Raw genomic sequence first — 24305 nt, 5'->3', positions numbered from 1 at the left:
AAAAACCAGATGGATTATCTGTAACAGAAGACAATGGAGGAAGAAAAGGATTAATCATTTCCAAGTTGGATGTTGAGACCATGTGGTTGAATAGTTCGAAGACGATTCATTTAATTATTTTAATTAAACTGTTACGATCTTAACGAGACAACATGCAGTATCACATTTCATATTAATATTAACAAACTGGAAAGGAAATGAATATTTTCGACAAGGCGTGGACGAATGATCGCGAAAACACGTACTGCACGTTGTGATTAACAACACCAAGTACACGATATAAATCCATTTCTAGCCAATTGCGCGAATTGCGGTATCGAATGGCCAAGTTCGGGCAAGGACCCGTAGTCGACTAGTGGTTGATTTGTGACGTACCTTACGCCTGCGCACTGATAGCAACGTGCGAACGTCTCTAGTCAAACGCGGTCAAAATGGGCCAAGTTCGGGCAAGGACCATTAGTCGACTAGTGGTTGATTTGTGACGTACCTTACGCTTGCGCACTGGTAGCAACGTGCGAACGTCTCTAGTCAAACGCTGGTCAAAATGTCATCGCAAAACTTCTGGATCCTGGCTCTCTGCTAGCGTTATGAATGCGCGCGGCTGTTGGTTACCAGCGAAGCAACCAACCCCAGTAGGCTGGTTCCAAATAGTCGACTAGCGTAGTCAACCATTGTCGACTAGACAGAGTTCGGGCAAACGTTAGTTAACCATTGGTCAACTATAGTCCTTGCGCGAACTTGGCCATGGCATCGCAAAACTTCTGGATCCTGGCTCTCTGCTAGCGTTATGAATGCGCGCGGCTATTGGTTACCAGCGAAGCAACCAACCTCAGTAGGCTGGTTCCAATAGTCGACTAGAGTAGTCAACCATCGTCGACTAGACAGAGTTCGGGCAAGCGTTAGTCGACCAATGGTTAACTATAGTCCTTGCGCGAACTTGCCCCAGGATGCAGGAAGGAAGTTTCCTATCAAGGGTTTACTATTGGAAACAACGTTGGAAATAAAGTAAGCACTGGAGACGAGGTTGCGTTGGAACTAAAATAAGCACTGGGGACGAGGTTGAGCTCGAATGGGAACTGATAGCCTTGGTCAAGGCTATATTGGAAACCGTGTTGGAAATAAAGTAGGCACTGGGGACAAGGTTGGTATGACTTAGCAAGGTAATTTCCTATCCAGCGCTTACTATTGGAAACGAGGTTGGAAATAAAGTAAGCAATGGGAACGAGGTTGGTGCGCCGGTTCTCGGCATCGAAAAGATCGCTTCTCTTGTTGCGCAATCATAAGAATGCGCAAACACATTATTCAGATGGCGCAAATGGCAAGATAGCGCACAACATTATGGATATAATGGAGCGAGCACACGACTACACAACCTCGTCCCCAGTCCTTACTTTATTTCCAACCTGGTTTCCACGAGAGCAGGTAGTGATGGGCGCGTACTGTTCGACACCCTGGGGACGAGGTTGACGACTACAGTATCCTCGACCCTCCATTTCTGCGTAGGTCACGCTTTGTTAATGTTCATACGTACACGCGCGCGCGTTGTCACACACAAATTGAAGGTAAATGCGTAGAAAAAGAACCGCGTAGCTTTAGGGGGTCTGGCGGATGCATGTTCCAATACATTGTCGTAACGAACGCATGTTTAGAAATTTGCTGACTTCTCCAGATTTTTTTTAAGGAACAGTGCAGTTAAACCATGGCTGAAGCAGATTGGGATCAAGTTACCTACCTAAGGAAGAAGGCTCCAACTGCCAAACAAGCTAAATCACAACAGGTAGGCCTATACTACTATAGCCCAGGTTGGACGAAGTCTTCATTGCATTACGACTAACGTCAGGGTGAGAATTCTCTACATAAGACCACCCAAAATTTGGAACAGATTTTTGTTACGTTTTACCTCGTTACAGAAGCTTATTTCACGCCTCAATTTCTATGTGTCCTTACCTATTGGGCCGCTGGGTTCAGGAATTCCATATGTGATGCTGACCGACATTAATCAGGAAAATAAACTCTAAAGCAGCGTTAAAGTTAAACTTGTACGTGTTTGTAGTCTCTTTTCATCAGTTTATTCCCAGAGTCGTACGTCATGTACAATGTACGTGCGTATGAAAGCGCGCACGTACGCTAGCGCCCTCATTTGTTTAGTTTTGGTTGGAACCGATGTCACGAAAAGGCTCAACCAATGACCAAAGCCGAAACGTGTTTTTGGTAACTGGCGCGAAAACACACTCGGTCATTGGATTAGCGACCGCGCCTTCTAGTAAGTGCGCGTGCGTATGAGGGTGGTTACTAAGCAAATCGCGCGTGCGCACTGCATATTCATGCTGCATAGTCTGGCCCCCGGACCAGACGTGATATGCGCGTCGAGAATAATTGTCCGGTCTAGGGAACCAGACTACACGCTGCACAGACGTACATCATGTACGATTAGAATAGACTCGGCGGTGAAGAAACTGATGAAAAGAGTCTACAAACACGTACAAGTTTAACGTTGCTTTCGAGTTTATTTTTCAGATTAAGGTCGGTCAGCATCGCATATGGAATTTCTGAACCCAGCGGCCCAATATATAAGGACACATAGAATACTATGACGTAATAATTGGCTTCTTCAACAAGGTAAAAATATTAAAAATATTGGTTAGAAATTTTTTCGCCCGGTTTTGAGCACTTCATACCCTGGACTCCCTCCGTTACGTAGGGAGGAAAGGGAGTCCACCTGGGCTAATACTGCTAGTACTAGGCCTATACTCTATAGCCCTGTCACGCCCCAACTATCGCATCGGTCCCAACTATAGTTGGGCCTGTCCCAACTATAGTTGGGCCTGTCCCAACTGTAGTTCCACAGTTGGGCTGGCCCAACTATAGTTGGGCCTGTCCCAACTATAGTTGGGACGGTCCCAACTGTAAGTTCCATTGTTGGGCTGGCCCATCTATAGTTGGGCCACTCCAATCTTTTTATTTTGCGGTGTCCCAACTATAGTTTACATTGATGTACAACCATAAAACGTTCCCTACAGCTCTGATACACGTCTGACTTTACTGGGGACCACTGAAATTAGCTATTGATGGGGCGAATCTATAGTTGGGCCACCCCAATCTTTTTATTTTGCGGTCCCAACTATAGTGTACATTGCTGTACGATTATAAAACATTCCCTACAACTCTAATACACATCTGACTTTACTGGGGACCAATGAAATGATCTATGGGTGGGGACCATCTGTAGTTGGGCCACTGCAATATTTTTATTTGGCAGTCCCAACTATAGTTTACATTGATGTACGATTATAAAACATTCCCTACAGCTCTGCTTACATGTCCGACTTGGGACCTTTGACATTAGCTATGGGTGGGGCCCATCTATAGTTGGCCGGCCATGGCAATCTTTGAATTTTGCAAAATGTTGCTGGATAATAAAACCCAGCAGCTGGACAACTCATCCAACTAGGCAGTACCACGTGACCGGCCAGCCTTGCGGCATGCATGCACGACGAATACACGGTGCCAGCGCCGCGGAACATTTAATCCAACAAGATCTATCAAGCATGAAGCATCCGGCGCAACTCCAGTCCTAACTATAGTTGGGCCGACCCAACTGCCGCACTATAGTTGGGACAGTCCCAACTATAGTTGGGACCGATGCGATAGTTGGGGCGTGACAGCCCCACTTGTGTGGCCTCAGTATTGCTGCGCTTAGCCCGACTGCGTCTGGCCGTACAGTCCTATCGCAAGCTCTACTACAGAGCTTGCGATAGTACTGTACGGCCAGCTGTAATCACTGCGCCGATTACAGCTACACAATGTTGCGTGCCTATCAGACAAATTAAAGCAACGCGTGCGTCGTGTCAACGCTTGCACGCGCTTCGCCAAATATGTGCCAAATAAAAAAAAAACAACTAGTACGAAAATTTCCAAAGGTGCGTCTTTTCTCTGTATTGTTTTTGTTTATTGTGTCGATTTTATTAACTTCTCCATTCATATTTTTACTTAATACAACTTTACAAGCACAATATTAAGAAAGAAATCCTTAAATAAATAAACACATTTTTATAAAATTTAGAAGTACAGTGTAAGAAACAATTTTGTGCATCAAAGCGGCAAAAAAAGTCCAGTCAAAAGAGGGCGCACTTCAAGTAGGGCACAAGAGGGTGCTATTTAAACGGACAGACTCCATTTTAATCTATCAGCGGCTGATAATCGCTACACCGAATGATCGCTATTACGAACATTTTCTTTGGATCCCCCGATGTTCGTTATAGCGGCGTTCTACTGTGCAGGAAGAAAGTGTCCTATTGAAAAACGAGATTTGCAATAAAGTTAGCACCTGGGAAGAGGTATTTATACAGTATTAGACCGTTTGAACTTTGACCTTGGTCTGACCTTGATCTAAGCCATCAAAATCGGGCACCACCTCTAGATTATTTCTCTGGGGTTTTCACAATAAGTGTGCAAATTTTGGTGCTTTAATTATACGTGTCGCAATTTTTTTCTGTACCACACATGCCACTAAACCAGATGGAGTCGTGCAGTATTTGTGTCGGAAGGATGGAGGGAAAACAGTTCTACCCTGATTGAGTTTTTCTGTTTTTTTTATTTTATATAAATGGCATATTGAATGGTCTAGTTGTTGATTTGTTTTGCTAGGCTGTAAACAGTGCAAAGAGAAGAGGTGAAGCAGTGGAAACAAGGACAAAATGTAAGCAATCCTTTTAAATGCTAAATTAATTGGGATACATATGCAGTTATAGAACAAGCCCCCAATCCCCAACCCTACCTTAAAAAAATGGCAGCATAAATGTTCATTTATTATAGGAACCATGTTCATTGTACATATAAGTCTGTCTGACTCCCATTTGTAATTTTCAAGGATGAAGCAAACATCTGAAAATTCCATTGTAAGTGCATGCATGCCTAATTCAACAGGTAACCATTCTTTGACCAAAACTATCAAACTTTAACATTTAAATGTTTAAATTCACAGACTTGGTATAAAGATGCACTTTCGAATGTTCTTATTCTCCCCCTCTGCATGATATGTAGCATGGTGAATTAAAGATTCTACGATAATACCTCAAATATGTGAGACTCAACCTTAAAGGGACACTGCGACCTGGAACAGCCCAATTGGGTTACAAAACGCGCTTTGAACAAAATGATGTTAATCGGGAAGAACATTTAAAAGCAGGATATAAACATCCACACAACTATCCTTTAAAAACTGGTTTTTTTTGGTGTTATTCCTGTATTATGCGTGCGAGAACGACTTTCGGGGTCCACTTTTGTGACCCCAAAAAGTCGAGCTGTTTGGGTGCTACAAGTAGTTGTGATTTCATCTGTAAAGTGTTCGCCTCTTGTGTGAGGTAAGAAACCACATTTTGTGCAGTGATGATTGGTCACCGCCGTTCGCGAGCATGGTGCTGTATACCGGTACATACGTAGGTTATAATAGACACCCACAATGTGTATATCGTACATTGACTGAAAACAACAGGAAAAACGTATTTGTACTCCCTCATGTCCGATGTAAACAACCGGGGCTTTTTTGTCTTTTCTCAGGAACGGTAAGACATTAGGTGGGTTTCCTTTCAACCAGATGTATGAAATAGTAAATCCAAAACATGAAATTTTTGGGGATTTCAGGACCTATTGCCCCTTTAAACACTAAAATGTTGCCAGTTAAATTGTCATAGCATAACTGGGATTAAAGGAGGACATCGTCTTGACTCCTGAAATCGCCGAAAATGTTATGTTTTACAGTGGAACGCCACTAAATTCAATATCGCAGTCTCTGCAGAAATTGAACCCCCCCCCTCCCCCCAGATCTTTGCCTGCCCTGCATAGCATGCATCAGGTAGAGTGGCCTGAGTCGTGGGAGCATACATGTATGCTACAACAGTAGAAAAGTTTCCATTGCTCGCAAGTAAACTCCCAGGAAGAATGACAAAGCTGTGGTATTTTGATTTATCTAAAACCCTTGTGGGTTTTTTTCCATGGAAAACTACCAGTAGGCCCATAATAACACACATCTTCTAATTAACGTTTCAAAGGAACATGTGCAACTAGAATTACCACTGGCACCCAAACAGCTTGATTTTTGAGACTAAAAATTTTGACCCCTAGAATTTGTTCTTTCAAGAATAACACAAAAACGACCAAATTTTTAAGTATGGTTGTGTGAATGTCTATATTCTACTTTTCAAAGTTCTTTCTAACCCAGTTCGGAGCTTTCCAGGATACAGTGTCCTTAGCAAGCCTTTGTTTTTATTCATTTCACAGACAGTGCAGCCCAGAATAAAAAGCATACAACTGACTTAAACACCGCAAAGCTGGATCGGGAAACGGAAGAACTGCATCGTAAGTCTAAAGTAACCCACAGGCTGTTTTCTGTACATCAGAAAAAAAATTGTGACCAGTACATGTATTATTTTGTCAGTGAAATTTGATTTGCTAAGTTGTCTGTGTTTGGTGTTGTTTTAGTTCACTATGGAAACCAGTCAAACTTTGTAGTTGGAGATCAATCGGTCAAAAAGTTTTAAAATTAAAGGACTATAAACATTGCCTCATTAAATATTCCTGACGTCAACATGAAAACATTAAACATTCCATTAATAATAATGCAACATATTTATCCTTTAATGTTGCTTAATGCTAATATAAGGTGTCAACCCAATCAAATTTATAATTCATTAGATATGCTAGTTAGGGTCCAAAATTAACACTTCCGGTAACACCGGAAGTAGGGGTCACATGATCTTGACATACCGATTTTTATCTACATGTATAACACTTCCCTGTCTATATGCCTACCGGGTTTGATACCAATCGGTCAAACAGTGCTATAGTTATAAGACCATACAGATTGCCTCATTAAATATTCATGACATCATAACATCAGAACAATAGACTGCACGGTAATAAAAATGCAGCATATTTTTTCTTAAATGTTGCTTCATCATATTATAAGGTATCAATCCCATCAGATGTATAATTCATGAGATATGGTAATTAGGGTCTTAAATTACCACTTCCGGTAAAACCGGAAGTGAAGGTCACGTGACCTTGACATATCAATTTTCATCTATAACACTTCCCTGACTATATACATATTGAGATTGAAACCAATCGGCCTTATAGTTCAATAGTTATAACGCTGTAAAAAATGAACATTCAAATCCATGTCACGTGACCCCTGATGACATCACGATGACGAAAAGTTTCGGCATACATCCTCAGATGATGGTTAATGACTATGCCAAGTTTAGAGTTACAATGTAATCAGATTTAAAATAATTCCCAAAGTGGCTTGTAGAATAAAAACGTATACAAAACCTATGGGAAAAGTGGAAAAAGAAACTAGAAATCTATGTCTGTTTGCAACAGAACATAGGGCTTTTCCGCATTGTGATTTGTTTTTATCAGTTATATGTCCCTGACTATGCATGAACATAAAATTAGCCGAAAATCGGCTAAAACGGTCACTGTGGACAGGATTTGACCTCGGCAACACGTGCGCTGCGGGCTGACTGACATACGATATGTACATGTACAACGTACGTGCATGTACATATCTACATTGTGGACGTCCTGTGCATGTTTTAAAGCAGAGGTGTTGTCAACCTGAAGTTTTAAGCGTGTGCAGGGCATGTCTGAGTTCGCTTATTGCCTCGAAGCTTTGAAATGTTTTCGACCTACCCTTAAATCGACAATTAAAGTAAAAACTAATATAAAAACTGCCATGGTTGATTTTTCAGGAATTTTCAAAGGAAAACGGGTCTTTTCATTAAAACTACCGGTCTGATGACGTCATACGCCTAAAACTTCGCACACGTCTTAAATGGGTCAAGGTTATTATATACACCAATATTTAGGCGATTCCGACAAACTTTGCCACAGACATCTATTCAAAATACATTTAAATTTTTTTTCAACCTGTCGCTAGAGGGCGCTCGAAGAATACACGACGTCATCGGTAGATGATTTGAAGAATACCATCAGCCAAGAGACTACCACCGTTGAAAGCAAGTTCATATCTATTACCACTTTTAAATAATAAGCCACTTCCGGTTTTGGCCTTTTACGAACGGAAGCAAGGGTCACGTGATTTCACGCACACTGAATGAAATAAAGAGCTCAACCTACTCTACCACTTGCCGGCAACAGAATGCTACGGACGCATACGGTTGATTTCTTATGCATTTTTAAAAATTGAAAGTGTCACAATTTAATTGCCCATAAATAAACACCGAATGACGTCATCATGACGTCATCATTACACAATGTTGTTTGAATTAGGGTCTTTGCTTGGACAAAGATTTGTGTAAATGAATTACTGACAAAGAGTCAAAAATGCCCTTTGAAAATCGACAATTTTTTTTAATTTCTAGGTACAAAGTCTATGGGAAAAATTAAATATTCAAAAATCTGTAATAAATTAGTTGATGACGTCATCATGACGTCGCTCGTCCGCATACATCTATGTTGTATGGACTATGCCTACATGTATGCAAACTTTGAATGATATGCAACAAAGTTTAATGGCAAAAGTGGCGTGTAGAATAAACGTGTACAGTCGGCTCCCGTTATAGCGAAAACGGCTAGAACGAAATTCCGGTTATTACAAACAAATACCTTCGGTCCCGGCAAAAATGTGCACATGTCTATGGGGAAAATTTCGGTTAAGACGAAAACGGACGGTACGAAATTCCTGTTAAAGCGAAAGGTTTTGGCGACCCGGTTGCGTAAAAATGCATTGTTAGTGACCCATTTATAACGAAAGGTAATCCTGGCTCACGGCTTTTTTCGTTCAATTTGAAAGCAGTACAATGTATTAGTAATCAGCAGGTGTCCGTCTTGTGTGAGTAGTTTCATGTTGCCGACGTAGATGTATTCAGATGGAGGTGCTAATCGGTTTGCCGGCGCACAGTCAAGTTAATCCCGCGATGCAGTTAGGCCTGTCATCGCAGTGTTGCAAAGACGCGTGCCAGTCACCCGAGCCACTTGCACATCGCCATTGTGCCATTAATCAAAGACCTACTTCGACCTTTGTGAATGGGCTTTCCCAATTTGTACCTAATTCTGCCGGTTAACAACAAAGGCCCATCATCAAAGGGTTCCGATGACGAGTGCCAGTCACCCGCACCACTTGCACATCGCCATTGTGACATTCATCCAAGACGTGACCTTCGTGAATGGAGCCGCCAACGGAGGAACAACGGCCAAGAAATGTCACCGACTGCCTGAGCCTAATGCACCAGGTTCGGGGCGATCTCTCTGCAGCCAGCCCGACATGGACGACGATGTCTATGATCACGCTGCTGCAATCCTGCAGTACCTCTCCAGTAGGCAGCAAGACAAGATGTCACAGGGGAAGATAACGGACTTCTTCAAGGTGTAACATCACCTTCCAGATAAATCAAACCAAACGGCTCTTTTCAGAGCCACCACATTTTCAACAAAGGGATTTGAATCCCGACTCAAATAAAAATAATGAACCCCCACCCTATTACCCGGAGCAAATAAAAATAATCCCCCTCCCCCAAATAGAACCCCTTATAAAAAATTGGAAATTAAATAAAACATAATTTACCCTCTCCCTCCCCGGCACAGATTTGATTTGATTTAAAAAAAAAATGTAAGGTTAAACAAAAATTACAAAGCACCCCATTTCAAATCCAAAATAAAATAAACAATCTTAGACTATCCCAAAATTCTCCAAAATGTAGTTTCATTCAAAATTATTCACGACCTCCCGTAAATTACTCCCCCACTCCCAAAAAAAATATTTTCTTAAATTATTTATTAAATTATAACCAAAATTGTCTTATTAAAAAACTTATTCATTTGAGCACCAGCACAAAATACGTTAAGCTATTTCGTAACTTTTAAAAAAGGAAACCTGCTGGGACGATACGAAACTGATCACCATCAACGCTGGACATTATGCATACATATGCAAAGCTATGAATAAATGAACTAGTGCACGCCAATGAGCTCGTCCGCTTGCGTGACGTTGAAGTCGTCAGACGTTAATATCCAATCACGATGTAAGATTATGACATCATCACTCATTAGGACACTGACTCATGAGGGCACTCTACCAAGTTGTAAAATCTACTCAGATCACGGACGGACCGGAAAATCTGGAACGTAAATGACAAAGGTTTCTCGGCCATGTGCTTGAAAACGCTTATCACATTGTCACATTGAAATCTGCAAGATGAAAGGACAATTCAATTTAAATGTCTCTCCATGACACAATTTGTGCTGGGGAGATTACTTACTTTGAACATCGAAGTGATCCAGGTCATCCGCCGTGGACTTCTTCCTCATCGATGATCAAGCAATGAAACGTCAGATCTTCGTAATGTTTATTTTATTTTCGTTTGGTACATTAAACATTTTTTTTTTTGACAAATCACATCATAGAGAGCATGTTCTTAATTGCTTTCAAACAGAAAAAGTCATTGGGTACATTACGTACGTTCACAAGCGTGCACAATAGGGCCAATTCAAGGTGAACAATGGACGGGAAACATTGTATCGGATATTACGAAATTCGGATACAACGAACATTTTGGCCGGTCCCGTGGTTTTCGCTATAACGGGAGCCGACTGTACAAAGTCTATGGGCTTTTGGGGAAAAAAGAAGAGGAAGAAGAAGAAAGAAAAAAAATCAGAACAAAAAGAAAGGCTTTTCCGCAACTATGCGGAAAAGCCAAAAAAAAAGAAAAACTAGAAATGTGTTTGTGGACAAACACTGAGCTGTTTCGACCGTTTTATTAAGGACTGCTGTAAAGGAGTTTCATCCAGGTCGAATGAACATGTACATGCGTATTCTATACAAAAAGTGTCCATCCTATGTAAAAAATAAAAACATTTTTCATGACGTCATGATGACGGCACACATTTTTGAAAATTTTCTGTATCTATCTACGACCTAACAAACCTTTTGCAAAAAAGAATTTCAAATTAACCACGTTCCATTAATGAGATATGAATAAAAGGTCAAAAAAATTGAATAATTCATATAAAATCACATGATGACGTCACTGCGATTTTTGTCTATAACACTTCCTGGAATATCTGCATACCGAGATTGAACCCAATCGGACCTCAGGTTCTCTAGATATAGTGACTTAAACTATGCAGTTTTAGGATGATGTCAAGTGACACGTGATGCCGTCATGATGCCGTCATGATTCGACCTGAATCTTCAGATGGTGGTCTAATCGTGTGCCAGGTTTGAAGTTGATCGGACCGTATTTTATATAATTTTTGCAAAATTTGAAGAAAATATTAAAATTTGAAAAAATCATAAAAAATCAGACGATGACGTCATGATGACGTCACTTCAGATTTTGAATGCTTTTATCTATACCTACCTACATTGTACCCACCAAGTTTCGTAACCATCGGACATACCCTTATATGTGAATCACGTTTTTGATGACGTCATGATGACGTCACACATTTTATTAAATTTTGTGCATCTACCTTTCACCTAACAAACATGTTACAAAAAGAATTTTGAATTTACCATGTTCCATTTATGAGATTTGAGTAAAAGGTCCAAAAATTGCATAATTTGTATAAAATCACATGATGACGTCATATTGACGTCACTGCAATTTGTGTCTATAACATGTCCCGGAATACTTGCATACCAAGTTTGAACCCAATTGGACCTCCGGTTCTGTAGATATAGGGCCTTAAAGTATGCACTTTTAGGATGACGTCATGTGACACGTGATGACGTCATGATTCGGCATACATCTTCAGATGGTTGTTAAAGTGTGTGCCAGGTTTGAAGTCGATCGGACCGTATTTTATATAATTTTTGCATAATTTGAAGAAAATATTAAAATTTGAAAAATTCATAAAAAATCAGATGATCACTTCAGATTTTGAATGCTGTTATCTATACCTACCTACCCACCAAGTTTCATAACGATCGGACATACCCTTATATGTGAATCAAAAAATCATGTTTTTTGATGACGTCATGATGACGTCACACATTTTACGAAATTTTGTGCATCTATCTATGACCTAACAAACCTGTTACAAAAAGAATTTCGAATTTACCACATTCCGTTTATGAGATATGAGTAAAAGGTCCAAAAATTGAATAATTTACTGGTATATAAAATCACACGATGACGTCATCATGACGTCACTGCAACTTTCGTCTATAACACGTCCCGGAATATTTGCATACCAAGTTTGAACCAAATCGGACTTCTGGTTCTGTAGATATAGGGCCTTAAAGTATGCTCTTTTAGGATGACGTCACATGACACGTGATGACGTCATGATTCGGCATACATCTTCAGATGGTGGTCTAAGTGTGTGCCAGGTTTGAAGTCGATCAGATTTGAAAAAAAAGCCAAAAGTGACTTGTAGAACGAAAACACGTGTTATCCTATGAGAAAAATAGTGGAAGAAAAAAAACAGAGAAAAAAAAAATAACAGAAACAAGAGCTGTTTCGGTGTGTACACCGAAACGGTGTGTACACCGAAACAGCTAACTAGAGGCCTGTGTCTGTTTCCAACAGAACATACGGCTTTTCCGCATTATGTTTTTTTTTAAATTGAGGTCATGTTTTTCTGTTATTATGCAAAACTGTGTGCATTTATAAGTCAAAAAGAATTTTGATTTTGGAATATTGCGTTTGTGAGATACGTCAAAAGTCTTCACAATTTAAAAAATAATCACAAAATGACGTCATGATGACGTCACCTCAATATTTATTTGTAACACATCCCGGCCTACCCCCATACCAAGTTTCAACCCAATCTGACTTACTGTTCATGAGATATAGGGACTTAAAATATGCAAGTTAACAATGACGTCACATGTCTAATGATGACGTCATCGTAACAATGATTGGCATTGCTCATTATTTTATTGTGGTTTTAGTCAGTACCAAGTTTGAAACAATCGGATTAATAAAAGTGTCAAATTTTGTAAGCAGAATAAAATTGGCAATATTAAAAAAATTGTAAAAAATCTACTGATGACGTCATCGTGATGTCATTAAAGATTTTGTGTAATAGTGTTATTATAAACCCACCCATCAAGTTTCATGACGATCGGACGTTCCCTTATATGTGTTTCAAAAAAGCGCTTTTTTGATGACGTCATCATTTTTCAAAATTTTGTACGTACCGGTATCCCTGTTGCCTAACAAACCTAATACAAAAAGAATTTTGAATTTAACATATTGGGTTCGTGAGATATGGCTTAAAGGTCCAAAACTTCAAATATCTATATAAAATCACACAATGACGTTATGATGACGTCACCTCAATTTTCATCTATAACACATCCCGGTCTACCTACATACCGAGTTTCAACCCAATCGGACTTACGGTTCTCTAGATATAGGGTCTTAAAGTTTGCACATTTCAGATGACGTCACGTGACCCATGATGACGTCATCGTGACGTCACTCTTCGGGACACAATGTCACTATGAGGTCTTTACATGGGACAAGTTTCATTAGAATACGAGTTTAAGGTCCAAAATGCCGCGGTGAATAAACGTGTACAAAGTCTATGGGATTTGGGGTAAGAACAAGAGGGAAAAAAAAAAAAAAAATCTGAACAAAAACAATGCTTTTCCGCTTTTAAGCGAAAAAGCAAAAAAAAAAAAAAAAAAAAACTTTAACGAAAACAAAAGCTGTTCCCAATTGAAATTGGAACAGCTAAAAATATATACATTAAAAAGCATGCATTATCATGGTGGACCTTAACGTTTTTTTCACTAGCCATCCGTGCTACTGAAACAGACTCTTAACTAGTCCACAGGCATTTTCACTAGCCCGCATGTTTTTTTCTTTTGTAGAGTGTCTCGTAAATAACAATGTGCATAGATGTAAAACGTGTATAGGGCCTGAAAGTTGACCCCTGGTGGTGCTCTTCAGGGCCCCTCGAAAAGTGAAATTAACGTGTAAAAGTCAAGAGTTTTTAAAATAATTTTTGGTACATTGTTTTCTTAAGAAAATCAGCCTCAGAATTTTATGGAAACTGAAAAATCGCATGACGTGAAAGAGAAATATCGTGCAAAAAATATTGACCTCTCACTTCAGAAACCTTCCACGTGGACTAAATCTAGAATCCATCTGATGTAGGTAATTAAATTTTCGTGTCGTTACCATTTACGTTCTATCATTTACGTGATGTGAAAACAAACGTGATCGATAAAGGAGACCTAGGTACGAAAATAGGTCGTAAGTACATTTCGCTTTTACCCATTTCCAACTGATTTCTCATCTATTTTGTCAGTGTTTTCAGTAAACAGAACTAATAAAGCCAAAAAAAAATACTTCTGCTCCCGGTTACCCGACTGACCCTATTTTTAGGCTGCGACCCTTAAAATTTTATCGGCAATTCCAAAAAACAAAAAACATAATGATTGAATAAATAAAAATAAAATCTTGTTGTCTTTTCTGTCTTCACAAAATACCTCTCAACAACCCTTTTGCGTCAAAAAATGCTTGTATTTATTTGTTTTCTTACTTACATTCGCTATTTTTTTTCAAAAGAAACCTCCGTCATTTTTACAAATTCGCTTCGCGATATAACTACTTCACAAATCAATGTCACGGTGACTATAAACACATGCGTAAACCTAGCTCAATGCAGCGATGACTGGTTCCCGCCGCGCCGCGCAGGTGCCAATTTAGAAGACATGATGAAAATGCGGTAACCAGTCTGCATGGCTATGGCTATGGCATGGCTATGCGATTGATGGTGCATGCAGGCCGGTGCACTGTCAACTGGTCGGATTCGACATCGTAAAAAATGCCAAGAAAACACCGATGGAGAAAGAACATTTTTGCAAGTTAATTCACAGAATTGATCTAGCTTGTCTGTGTATGTATTTTCCGTGTTCAAGAGTTCAATTTGAGATCGCACTTCTCGTATTTGGAGTGATACAATGTAGCGTGTTTCCCGAAATTTTCGAACGTAAAAACGAGGTCTGTCGGCCGCGCCACACATGCACAGTGCATCACACACTTCGGAGTTTTGGCCAGCTTCCCGTCTTGATTAGCGTTGTGCATGTGGTGCGAACGACCTGAATTTTCCATTATTTTTTTAAGAATTATCGAACGTAAATATATTGACAATAATTATGGGAGAGTGTTATTTTACAGGGACAAAGTTGAGAGTCTTTGAAGTGCGATGATTAACACCTGCAGGTTGTGTGGGGAGATCCATAATATTAGTTCTAGGCAGCTGTTGGAGAACTGAATGTTGTGCAGGTGTGCATCATCATCTGTTAGCTACACTCAGCAGTAGGAGTTGATTTCTTGCTTCTCCTGCCTCTGAATCTAAACAAGCCATTCAGATTAGAAGTTGAATGTAAGGCAATGAGTTGGTCCCGTGTGAACTTGATGTAGACTGGCTTAGCAGGGAATACAGACTGTGTTGTCACATTTACGTCATTCACATTAGTCAGTTCGACATGTGGCTCATGGAAATTGGTGTCATAATTGGGGCCTGGATTAATTGATACATCCACAAATATAGGTATGTCCACTGGAGGATCATGTCCAGGTACAGAGATGCTTGTTGCCCCACGTTTCTCCCATTTAACAAGTGCACATTTTGATGACTACCAGCAATAACCACGCTTAGGCCTAATTGTCATGGCAGCTACGATCGTCCTCATACTGGAACAGTTAAATGGCTTAAGTGGGGCTCCAGGTAGCAACAGGCAATATTTAGGCAATACAAAAGTGCTAAAGGGAATGTACAACATTTGCTTTTGCTGCAATTTTCATAAAGAAATGGATTTGGAGAAATAGTATGTTGAAGCAAATATTGTCACACTGACTTGTTTCACGTTTTGGGTTCATAGATACTGGAAAAACCAAGAAAACCAATCATGTTCTTGGCCCCTGACCCCACTTAAGATGAAACGAAGCAATTTATAGACGTTGTGGAATTGTAAGGTCAGAGAATCAGTCTAGCTGGCTTGTACCCCTTCAAAGGTGTGTTATCAATTGCAAAGAAAATGCAGAATAACTAAATTAGAAAAATTTGGAGCAGTTTTTTAAAAAAGCAAATTTTCTCCAACGCTGGAAATTGATACAAAAATACCACTTTACTTAAAGATGTCAGCACACTAGGAGCCATGTTTGTACAGAATGCGTTAGACTGCATTCCCTAACAGTCCAGTAAAGAATTTCATGGTAATTTGATCATTTTGTTTTTGGATGTTTGCAAATGTTGTATCGTCCCTTTAAGAAAAACATGGTTAAAAGTTGGGAAATGACCAATGTCTGGCAAACTTCACCCTCTGGTATAGTAAAAGAGATAGTGCTGGAAAGAATGAGTGTCTATATTTACACAATATTTGCAGATAGTTCAATCCTTCATTATAAAATTAATTTCATGGCCCTTGCAAAAGATTAAACATTTGAAAGTGCCTTTCACTCCTTCACCCTTTTTTTTGACAGATGAGAAAGTGAAGATGGAAGTAGGCATGGTGATTCAACGTGGTAGGCAGGCGAAGGAAATGACGCAGAAAGAGCTTGCAACGGTAAATCATCCAATAGTTTAGCTTTCATAGCTCCAGTAAGGAAAGTATGAGCTTTCCACTGTCCAGTGTTTGGCACCCAAACAATACATTTTCAAATTGAATTGGAACGTGTAAGCATTATGTATGTTTTGTCTTGCCAATGAGACATTGCAAATACATTGTATAAAATAAATTAGATTTTTCTTTTTGAGTGTCCTGCTTCTTTTTTCAATAGCTGATCTTTGCTTCTTGTTCAAAGTGGAAACAAAATGTTTTGGAAAACCCATGTTAAATTTCCAGAAACTTTGGGGAAATTAAAACAATTGTCTCAACTGTCCCCTTTACACCTTCATATCATTTCAATGATTTGCTGATAAATTTGAAAGAGCATACTCTTTCTGCAGTTTCAATTTTTGTTTGGAGTGATGGTGGTCCCCCAAAGAAACTGTTGAGGTGGGGTGGAAATTGGAAAGATACGTTCATGAAACCATGAAGATTGACTTCATTAGAAGACAGCTCATTCTACACTTTGTCAGTTATACCTCTTGTGCTGTTTTTTTAGGTGCCTGGTAGAACCTCATTTGATGGTTCATAATATTCATATTACAAGAATGCATGAAGGGGATGGGATAAGTTGGCTTCGACATTGATTAAAAACACTTGTCTTTACTCAATAGAAGTAAATTTTGTATGTGGCGCAACCTGTACAGTGTGAGTCCAAAAAAAAGGTAACTCAAATGGCAGTACCAATTATTTAATGAAGTTCTACATGTAGCACTTTCAAAATCTAGGATATCTAGGATATGAATGCCCAATTAATAAGCTTTCTGTTAGTACAAGAATCATTCAAATCACAGAGGTGTAATCACAAACACTGTTGTAAAGTTCTGTTCACGGATCACAAACAATGTAAGTGTTCTTTTCAGCAAAACGAAAAAGAATTCACATAGGGATGTATTTTTTTACTCACCCTGTATACTTTGTAATTAGCAGCTCAATCTTTCCATCTACTCTTCATGTATTATTTTTGTTTCGTGTCCAGAAAATTAATGAGAAACCACAGGTCATCAATGACTATGAGGCAAGTCGAGCTATCCCCAACCAGGCCATCCTAGCTAAGATAGAGCGTATCATTGGTAAGTGGTAAACATAGGAACTCCATGCAGGATCCCCCCCCCCCCCCCATGTGAAAAAAAGAGAGATTAAAACCAGGCTTGGGCGAATCCAGCATTTTTAGAAACAAAAACAAAACAAAAAACAAACAAAAATTAAAAACAACAACAGCAACAAAACGTACACAAAAACATTAACCTTAAATCCGCTAATAGCAGCGTCTTTAATGGGTTGTAATCGTTCTCTTATAGATGGTCATTTGTTAGCAAATATTTAAGTCAGATTTTGAGAAGGGGACACTACAAAATTAAATGTTCCGTGTTCGACAACTTTTTATTTTCTTTAAATTTTTCCCTTACAGTAAACATGCAAGATAAAAATCCAGAGCTCACCTAAGTTCGAAGCTGTCAACCAAAACAGTTCAAAATAATTAGAAAAGTACACTGAAAAGCTGGCTTTTTCCATTAAAATGGTTGCTAAACATAACACTGTTCTTGTCCTTTTAGTTCCATACATTTTTTTTATGTGTGATCAACACTTTATTTGGCACCATAGTAATCGTATTGGAATACACAGAACTTCTCCACGCATGTTCACTTTTTGATTGTCACGTAATCACGACCGTAATCACGTGATTACAATGAAAGCAATCTCTTAAAAAATGAAACCTTTAAAAAGAAACTTCACCAGTCATAGGCTACATCATTCAAAGTTGCCATATGCATAGTGTCCCGAAAAGTTGGGTTACGTGACGTCATCATAAATGTGCATATTTTAAAGTCATATCTCTACAGTTCACTGTAAGTCCGATTGGGTTGAAACATGTAGGTAGACCGGGATGTATAGTAGGCGAAGATTGAGGTGACGTCATCATGAAGTCATCATGTGATTTTTATATATTTTTGAAATTTTGAAGCTTAACGCCATATCTCATGAATGTTATGGCTCAATTCAAAATTCTTTTGTTGTAGGTCTGTTAGGTATATGGATATACAAGTATGCACACAGTTTCAAAAACGTGTGCCATGCAAAATCTGAAATCACGTCATAAATTTTTATTAACTTTTAAACATTTCACATTTTTGGTATCACTGGCATGCAAGCTTTCCTCGAATCCATTGATTTCCTGTTTTTTTTACTTCTCACGAATGCCATTACAAATTGAAAAACACTGTATAAAGTCTTGTATGGTTTGGAATTTCCTCTTTTTTTTTAATTTCCAGTTGCGTGTCTGGGTAGGACCAGTATTAGCACAATTTGACATAAAATGCAATCAGATTTGGGTTTCTGTAGGGGGTTGCCCTTGGGAACAGGCAAGTTGGGTTTGGTTTTGGGGGGTCAAAGGTCAAGGTCACCGTGGTGAGTAAAATGTACATGGTTTCCGGATGATAAGTTGAGTTAAAAATGAGATTTGGGTTTCTAACTTCTGTAGGGGGTTTTCCTTGGGTACAGGCAAGTTGGGTTTGGTTTTGGGGTCAAAAGGTCAAAGCCTTTTGATTCACAGGTCAAGGTTATTGGTATATATATACACATATATCATGCAATAAATTCAGAATATAAGCTAATCAAACTTTGGCATATTTCTCTTCTGAACAGCCTGTTTCGTACCATAAGGCACTCATCAGCAGAATGACAAAATATAGAATACAAGTAGCATCTTACCTTATTTCGAATCTAGCGCGCACATGTTACGTGCCTTACATCATTGAAGTTAGTACGTGTTTACGTCACTGAAGTAAGAACACACCTGTCTCGATGCCTGCACTTGGAGACGATTTCGCTTCTCTTATTTAGTGTACCTAGATCTGGCCTGCATATGATTATGTACTTCTCTGCTATACACAAATTGCATCTCTTGTTTATGTTAGAGTATGGCAGTGCTTTCTGAACAATGTCCCATTTGATTTCATAGTCTTTCCCCTTGTCCTTTAAATCCCATATGTTTACTTAGCTCTGTTTGCGCCCTTTTGTACTCGGATCTGAATGACTGCTTGTGGTTCGCCAGTCTCGCCTTGAAGGTTGTGGATGTTAGCCCAACGTACATTTGTATGCCTCCTTCCTGCCTTCCCTCGTGGCGACGGTGGCCTGGTACACAATGTTCTTGCTGAGGCACTCCCCGTTCAGCAGGCATTTGGCATTGCGGGGGCAACTGCATGTTCTACCACCGACGTCGTCCTCTTGTTTTACCTTCCGTTTGTTGATTGACTGGATTGTTGCCTTCATGTTCGGCATGCAGCTGTACGATAACTTTACTGTGTTCCGGTTGAGCACTTTGTGAAGCTTATGTTCCTTGGGGAAGCATTTGTCTATTATCTGAAGGAATTTCTTTCCAGTGTTGTCACGTACGTTCTTGTTGTACGGCTGGTTGTACCATGTCACCTCCCTTTTTCTAGTCCTTTTCCTTGTGCTACTGCACGGTGTGTACGTCAACTGATACTTGTGCCCGCTTTTTTGCAGAGCCTCTTGGTAGGCCGGGGCAGCTTTCTCAAATGCCTCTTTAGATGACTAGATGTTGGAGCGACGCTTGTTGATTCCCCCTGGTATCTGTTTGATGACGGCGGGTGGATGGTTTGACTGGACACATATATAGAGAGGTACATCACCTGGTTTCATGTATGGCTTGTACCACTCCCCCCCCCCCCCCCCCCCCCCCTTAACATCCACAACCTTCAAGGCGAGACTGGCGAACCACAAGCAGTCATTCAGATCCGAGAGCAAAAGGGCGCGAACAGAGCTAAGTAAACATATGGGATTTAAAGAACAAGGGGAAAGACTATGAAATCAAATGGGACATTGTTCAGAGAGCACTGCCATACTCTAATGTAAACAAGAGATGCAATTTGTGTATAGCAGAGAAGTACATAATCATATGTAGGCCAGATCTAGGTACACTACATAAGAGAAGCGAAATCGTCTCCAAGTGCAGGCATCGAGACAGGTGTGTTCTTATTATAGTGACGTAAATGCATACTGGATTCGAAATAAGGTAAGATGCTACTTGTATTCTATAATTTGTCATTCTGCTGATGAGTGCCTTTACGAAACAGACTGTCCAGAAGAGAAATATGCCAAAGTTCGATTAGCTCATATTCTGAATTTATTGCATGATTATAGCTCTACAGAGATGTGTCGAGCACTGTGAATTTGTGATAGAGGACGATTTCATTGGATATATATATGTATATATCTCATTTCCAAGAAAATTCACGAACAAGGCTTTAATTTTGTGATCTACAATCCCAGCCAAAATGGTTGGGACACTTCCCGGCTCCCCCAGTCAATATTGTTGTCTCCAGCTAATCAAGCACACACTGCGCAATGAGAGACAACATTGAGCGGGGACTTGGGGTTGGGGGCTCAGCAAGATTTGGCTAGGATTGTAGCTCAACGCATTCGTCAATTATCCTCAAGCTTACAAGCAGTGTTCCCAGCCCCATTGCACTACCCAAACCTGCAGCTGGACATGATTATGGCACTTCAGAGCAATTCTTACAAATCCCAAGTCATCCTAAATTTCAGGCCTCCAAGGAGAAGCTGAAAAGCTGGGTACAGTATTTAAAAATTTGGAATGGCCTGGCACTTCTCAATCCTTCACCAGATGTAGTAATTCAAATGGAAACATCCTGCCAGGGTTTGTGCACTCCCATGTCAGAGATCTAGGCAGGAGGCAGATGGTCTCCATCGATTGGGACAGAACCTTCACAACAATCATCTCAAAATGCTGTCGGTGTGTTATGCCCTTCAGCAGGGTTCGACCTTAACTTTTTTGTTCACTAGCTGGCCGGACTACTGAAACAGACTCTTAACCAGCACGCGGGCATTTTCACTAGCCCGCATGTTTTTTTTCTTTTATATTGTCTCATAAACAACAATGTGCATACATGTAAAACGTGTATAGGGCCTGAAAGTTGACCCCTGGTGGCGTGCTTCAGGGCCCCTCGAAAAGAAAAATGTACGTGTAAAAGTCAGTTTTTAAAATTAGTTTGATATATTGATTTCTTAAAAACGTCACCCTCGGAATTTTATGGAAACTGAAAAATCACACGATGTGAAAGAGAAATGTCCTTCCAAAAATTGACCTTTCACTTCCGAAAACTTGCATGTAGACTCGTGGAACTTAAACTGGTGTCATCAACAGCACTTTGATCCTGTTCAGTCCCCTTTAGCAGCATACATTGTGAGAGGACAGTCTCTAGCATAGGACAATTAATTTATAGATCAGCTACTTCTTCATGATGCAACATGGACATCATCAACCGGGACATGGGCTGAAGAAATAGCTGATCTGTAAATTCCTGTTATGGCAAGATTTTTGAAGGTCCCTTCAAATTCTGTCCAGCTACGCCTAAACACTCAGTTACTTGGAATATCGGGAAAATGTTATCTTGGTTCTTCCATCTAACAAGAATCTCAAGTGAGACTTTTGATGCCAAAATTGCCCATGTTATTGTTGGTTGTTCTTGAAACTGCAGGATGTTGTTCAGAATTATTTGCTCTAGATCTTATACATGTACATGTATACATATCAAGAATTAAAGGATGACACTTGAATTGCACCAGTTTGCCCATCGGAATATTCTTCAGCACAGACATGTAGGCCAGTTCCAAGCTAATTTAGAATAATCCCCTTAAATTGAAACAAAATCACATGCAAGTTGGTTAAAAACAAATAATGATATGATTAACAGCATCACATCTGAAATTAATGTTACACAAAATATTTATATAACAGTAACTGGAATGCAGTTATGACGCCAGAGATTGATTAGGATTAGTTGTGAAAAGTTACTTTTAAAAAGTTGAATCTGTGAGCAGAGGAGTTTTCACAGGTGAAATGATGTCGGACTGAAGGGTGTCCTCTCAGGATCTCTGTCACCACCCCTCCAGTCACCAGTCCTAGTCAGTTACACTTGCGACAGTCAAAACTGACATCCCACCAAATGAGGGTCAATTCTTGTTCATTTTCCCACAATCAAAAATGGATGTTATTCATACGCAACCCGATACATTTGTGGACCAATGCACCCATGCAGCGTGTTCCCTAAGTTGGAGCTCTTGTTAGTGGTCACACAGCGTTGTTTAGTTTTCTTGCATATGGAGCCCATACAAATAGTGCACTGAGGTTTTTGTTTATGTTTTAACAGGATTGAAGCTGAGAGGCAAGGACATTGGAGTACCGCTTGGAGGTAAGAAGTAATGGCACTTACCTCCAGATGCGAGTCGCAGCCATCGCTGAAAAAAAGGGAGGAAAATCTTCATCATCATCATCTTAATCATCGGCAGTGTCATGAGAACCATTTTAGTTTTCTTATTTTATAATTCAGAAAGGACTCAAGAGATTAGGCCACATAAAAAAAAAAAATTGGTGATCGTCCCCGCCCGCCCCTACTAAAACAGGCCGCCCCATTTAAAAAAAAAAAATGATTTGGAAAAAAAAATCACAAAATTTCCTTTTCAATGATCTTTTACAGTTCCATTTCACACTGTTCTATTGCTGCACCCCAAGCGTAGTTCGTGTTGCGCAAGCATGGTTTGGAGGTTGGGGGCAGAAATTAAAGTTATAGGGACGGTTATTTAGAGTGTAATCTTTGAAACTGTCACAGGATTGTACACAGCGATTTTCTAATTAGTTTTTTTTTGTCGGGTGCTGCATAGATTTCACTTGATGATGCGCGTGCGTGTGTATAGCAGGCGGCGCCGCGCGGGGTAATTTAAAGTCTTTACCTTTAAAATGAAGTGTGTTGCAATGTATCCTTTTTGTGATATTATTTGCAGAAACAGACTTCTTGCACACACACAAAAATACAAACCAGATCATTCAATAAAAATTACTTTAAAAAAGGCAATGCTATCACGCATATCGATTAGCAATCCGGAAAAATAGCTAACCACATTTCTGGTCTACAATGTCGCCATTTTGTTTTCCCGCGCACGATACCTATTGTGATCGCATCAATAGCCTGTGAGGGCTCTACAACAAGACGTGATGGACTGTTTTGCGTGCAATATCGAGTTGGATCATGATAATAATAATAATAATAGTGGCCATTTATAAAGCGCACGTATCCACCAGGACTGGTGCTCAAGGCGCTACATCATTATTACCCCTGCTCATTGGGCACATGAAACATTCCAAATACCATCTCAGCTCCCTGGGGAGTATACAGCTCGATGCAGCCTGTTAGGCGCAAGGAAGCTCATTCAATCACAATAACCATCTCTGCCCTCACAGGTACCCATTTACTCCTGGGTGGAGAGAAGCAATGAGTGAAAAAGTGCCTTGCCCAAGGGCACACACACCATGACCCCGCCAGGACTCGAACCCACAACCTGCAGCTCTACCCGCAGACCATGAATCAGTGCCCTTAACCACGAGGCCACAGTACTCCACGATTTTGGGCTTCTATGCAGCGTTCTGAGACATGTTAACAAAACTCAATTGAATAACAAACAAAATCAAAAAGCGCCTGCCCACCCCAAGATGTTTTTTTTTTAAAGGACGCTCAGCTTTTTTTTTATGTGGCCCTAGGAACATTATTTTGTCAAGTTGGATAATTGTCTGAATTTTGTTTTGTATAGACTATAAGCTGGGTGTTTCTCTGAAAATATGTATTGTGGGAAATGACAGAGACCCCAACAGCATAGACTTAAAAGGAACAGC

At 39.9% G+C, this 24305-nt stretch overlaps 1 protein-coding gene across 1 annotated transcript; it reads left to right on the top strand.

The window, feature by feature from the left end:
• Positions 1-1459: 1459 nt before the first annotated feature.
• On the top strand, positions 1460-23695 carry LOC119720175 (endothelial differentiation-related factor 1 homolog). Its single transcript, XM_038189743.1, has 7 exons — positions 1460-1562; positions 1682-1777; positions 4648-4699; positions 6280-6357; positions 16470-16552; positions 17574-17667; positions 22789-23695. Exons 2-7 carry the CDS (start codon positions 1700-1702, stop codon positions 22839-22841), a joined length of 438 nt encoding a protein of 145 aa, XP_038045671.1. The 5' UTR covers positions 1460-1562; positions 1682-1699; the 3' UTR covers positions 22842-23695.
• Positions 23696-24305: the final 610 nt, after the last annotated feature.

The sequence above is a fragment of the Patiria miniata genome, unplaced genomic scaffold (genome assembly GCF_015706575.1).
Source record: "Patiria miniata isolate m_02_andy unplaced genomic scaffold, ASM1570657v1 HiC_scaffold_9, whole genome shotgun sequence".
In the NCBI taxonomy this organism is placed as follows: domain Eukaryota; kingdom Metazoa; phylum Echinodermata; class Asteroidea; order Valvatida; family Asterinidae; genus Patiria; species Patiria miniata.
The sequence above is the reverse complement of the archived record's forward strand: the minus strand, read 5'-3'. Positions and strand labels throughout refer to the sequence as shown.

Bases quoted from the DNA above. Each gene is read 5' to 3' on its own strand.
- LOC119720175 (XM_038189743.1), top strand. From the start codon at position 1,700: ATGGCTGAAGCAGATTGGGATCAAGTTACCTACCTAAGGAAGAAGGCT. The intron at 4,700-6,279 runs GTAAGCAATCCT...TTCATTTCACAG, and splicing joins AGTGGAAACAAGGACAAAAT to ACAGTGCAGCCCAGAATAAA. The intron at 17,668-22,788 runs GTAAGTGGTAAA...ATGTTTTAACAG, and splicing joins TAAGATAGAGCGTATCATTG to GATTGAAGCTGAGAGGCAAG.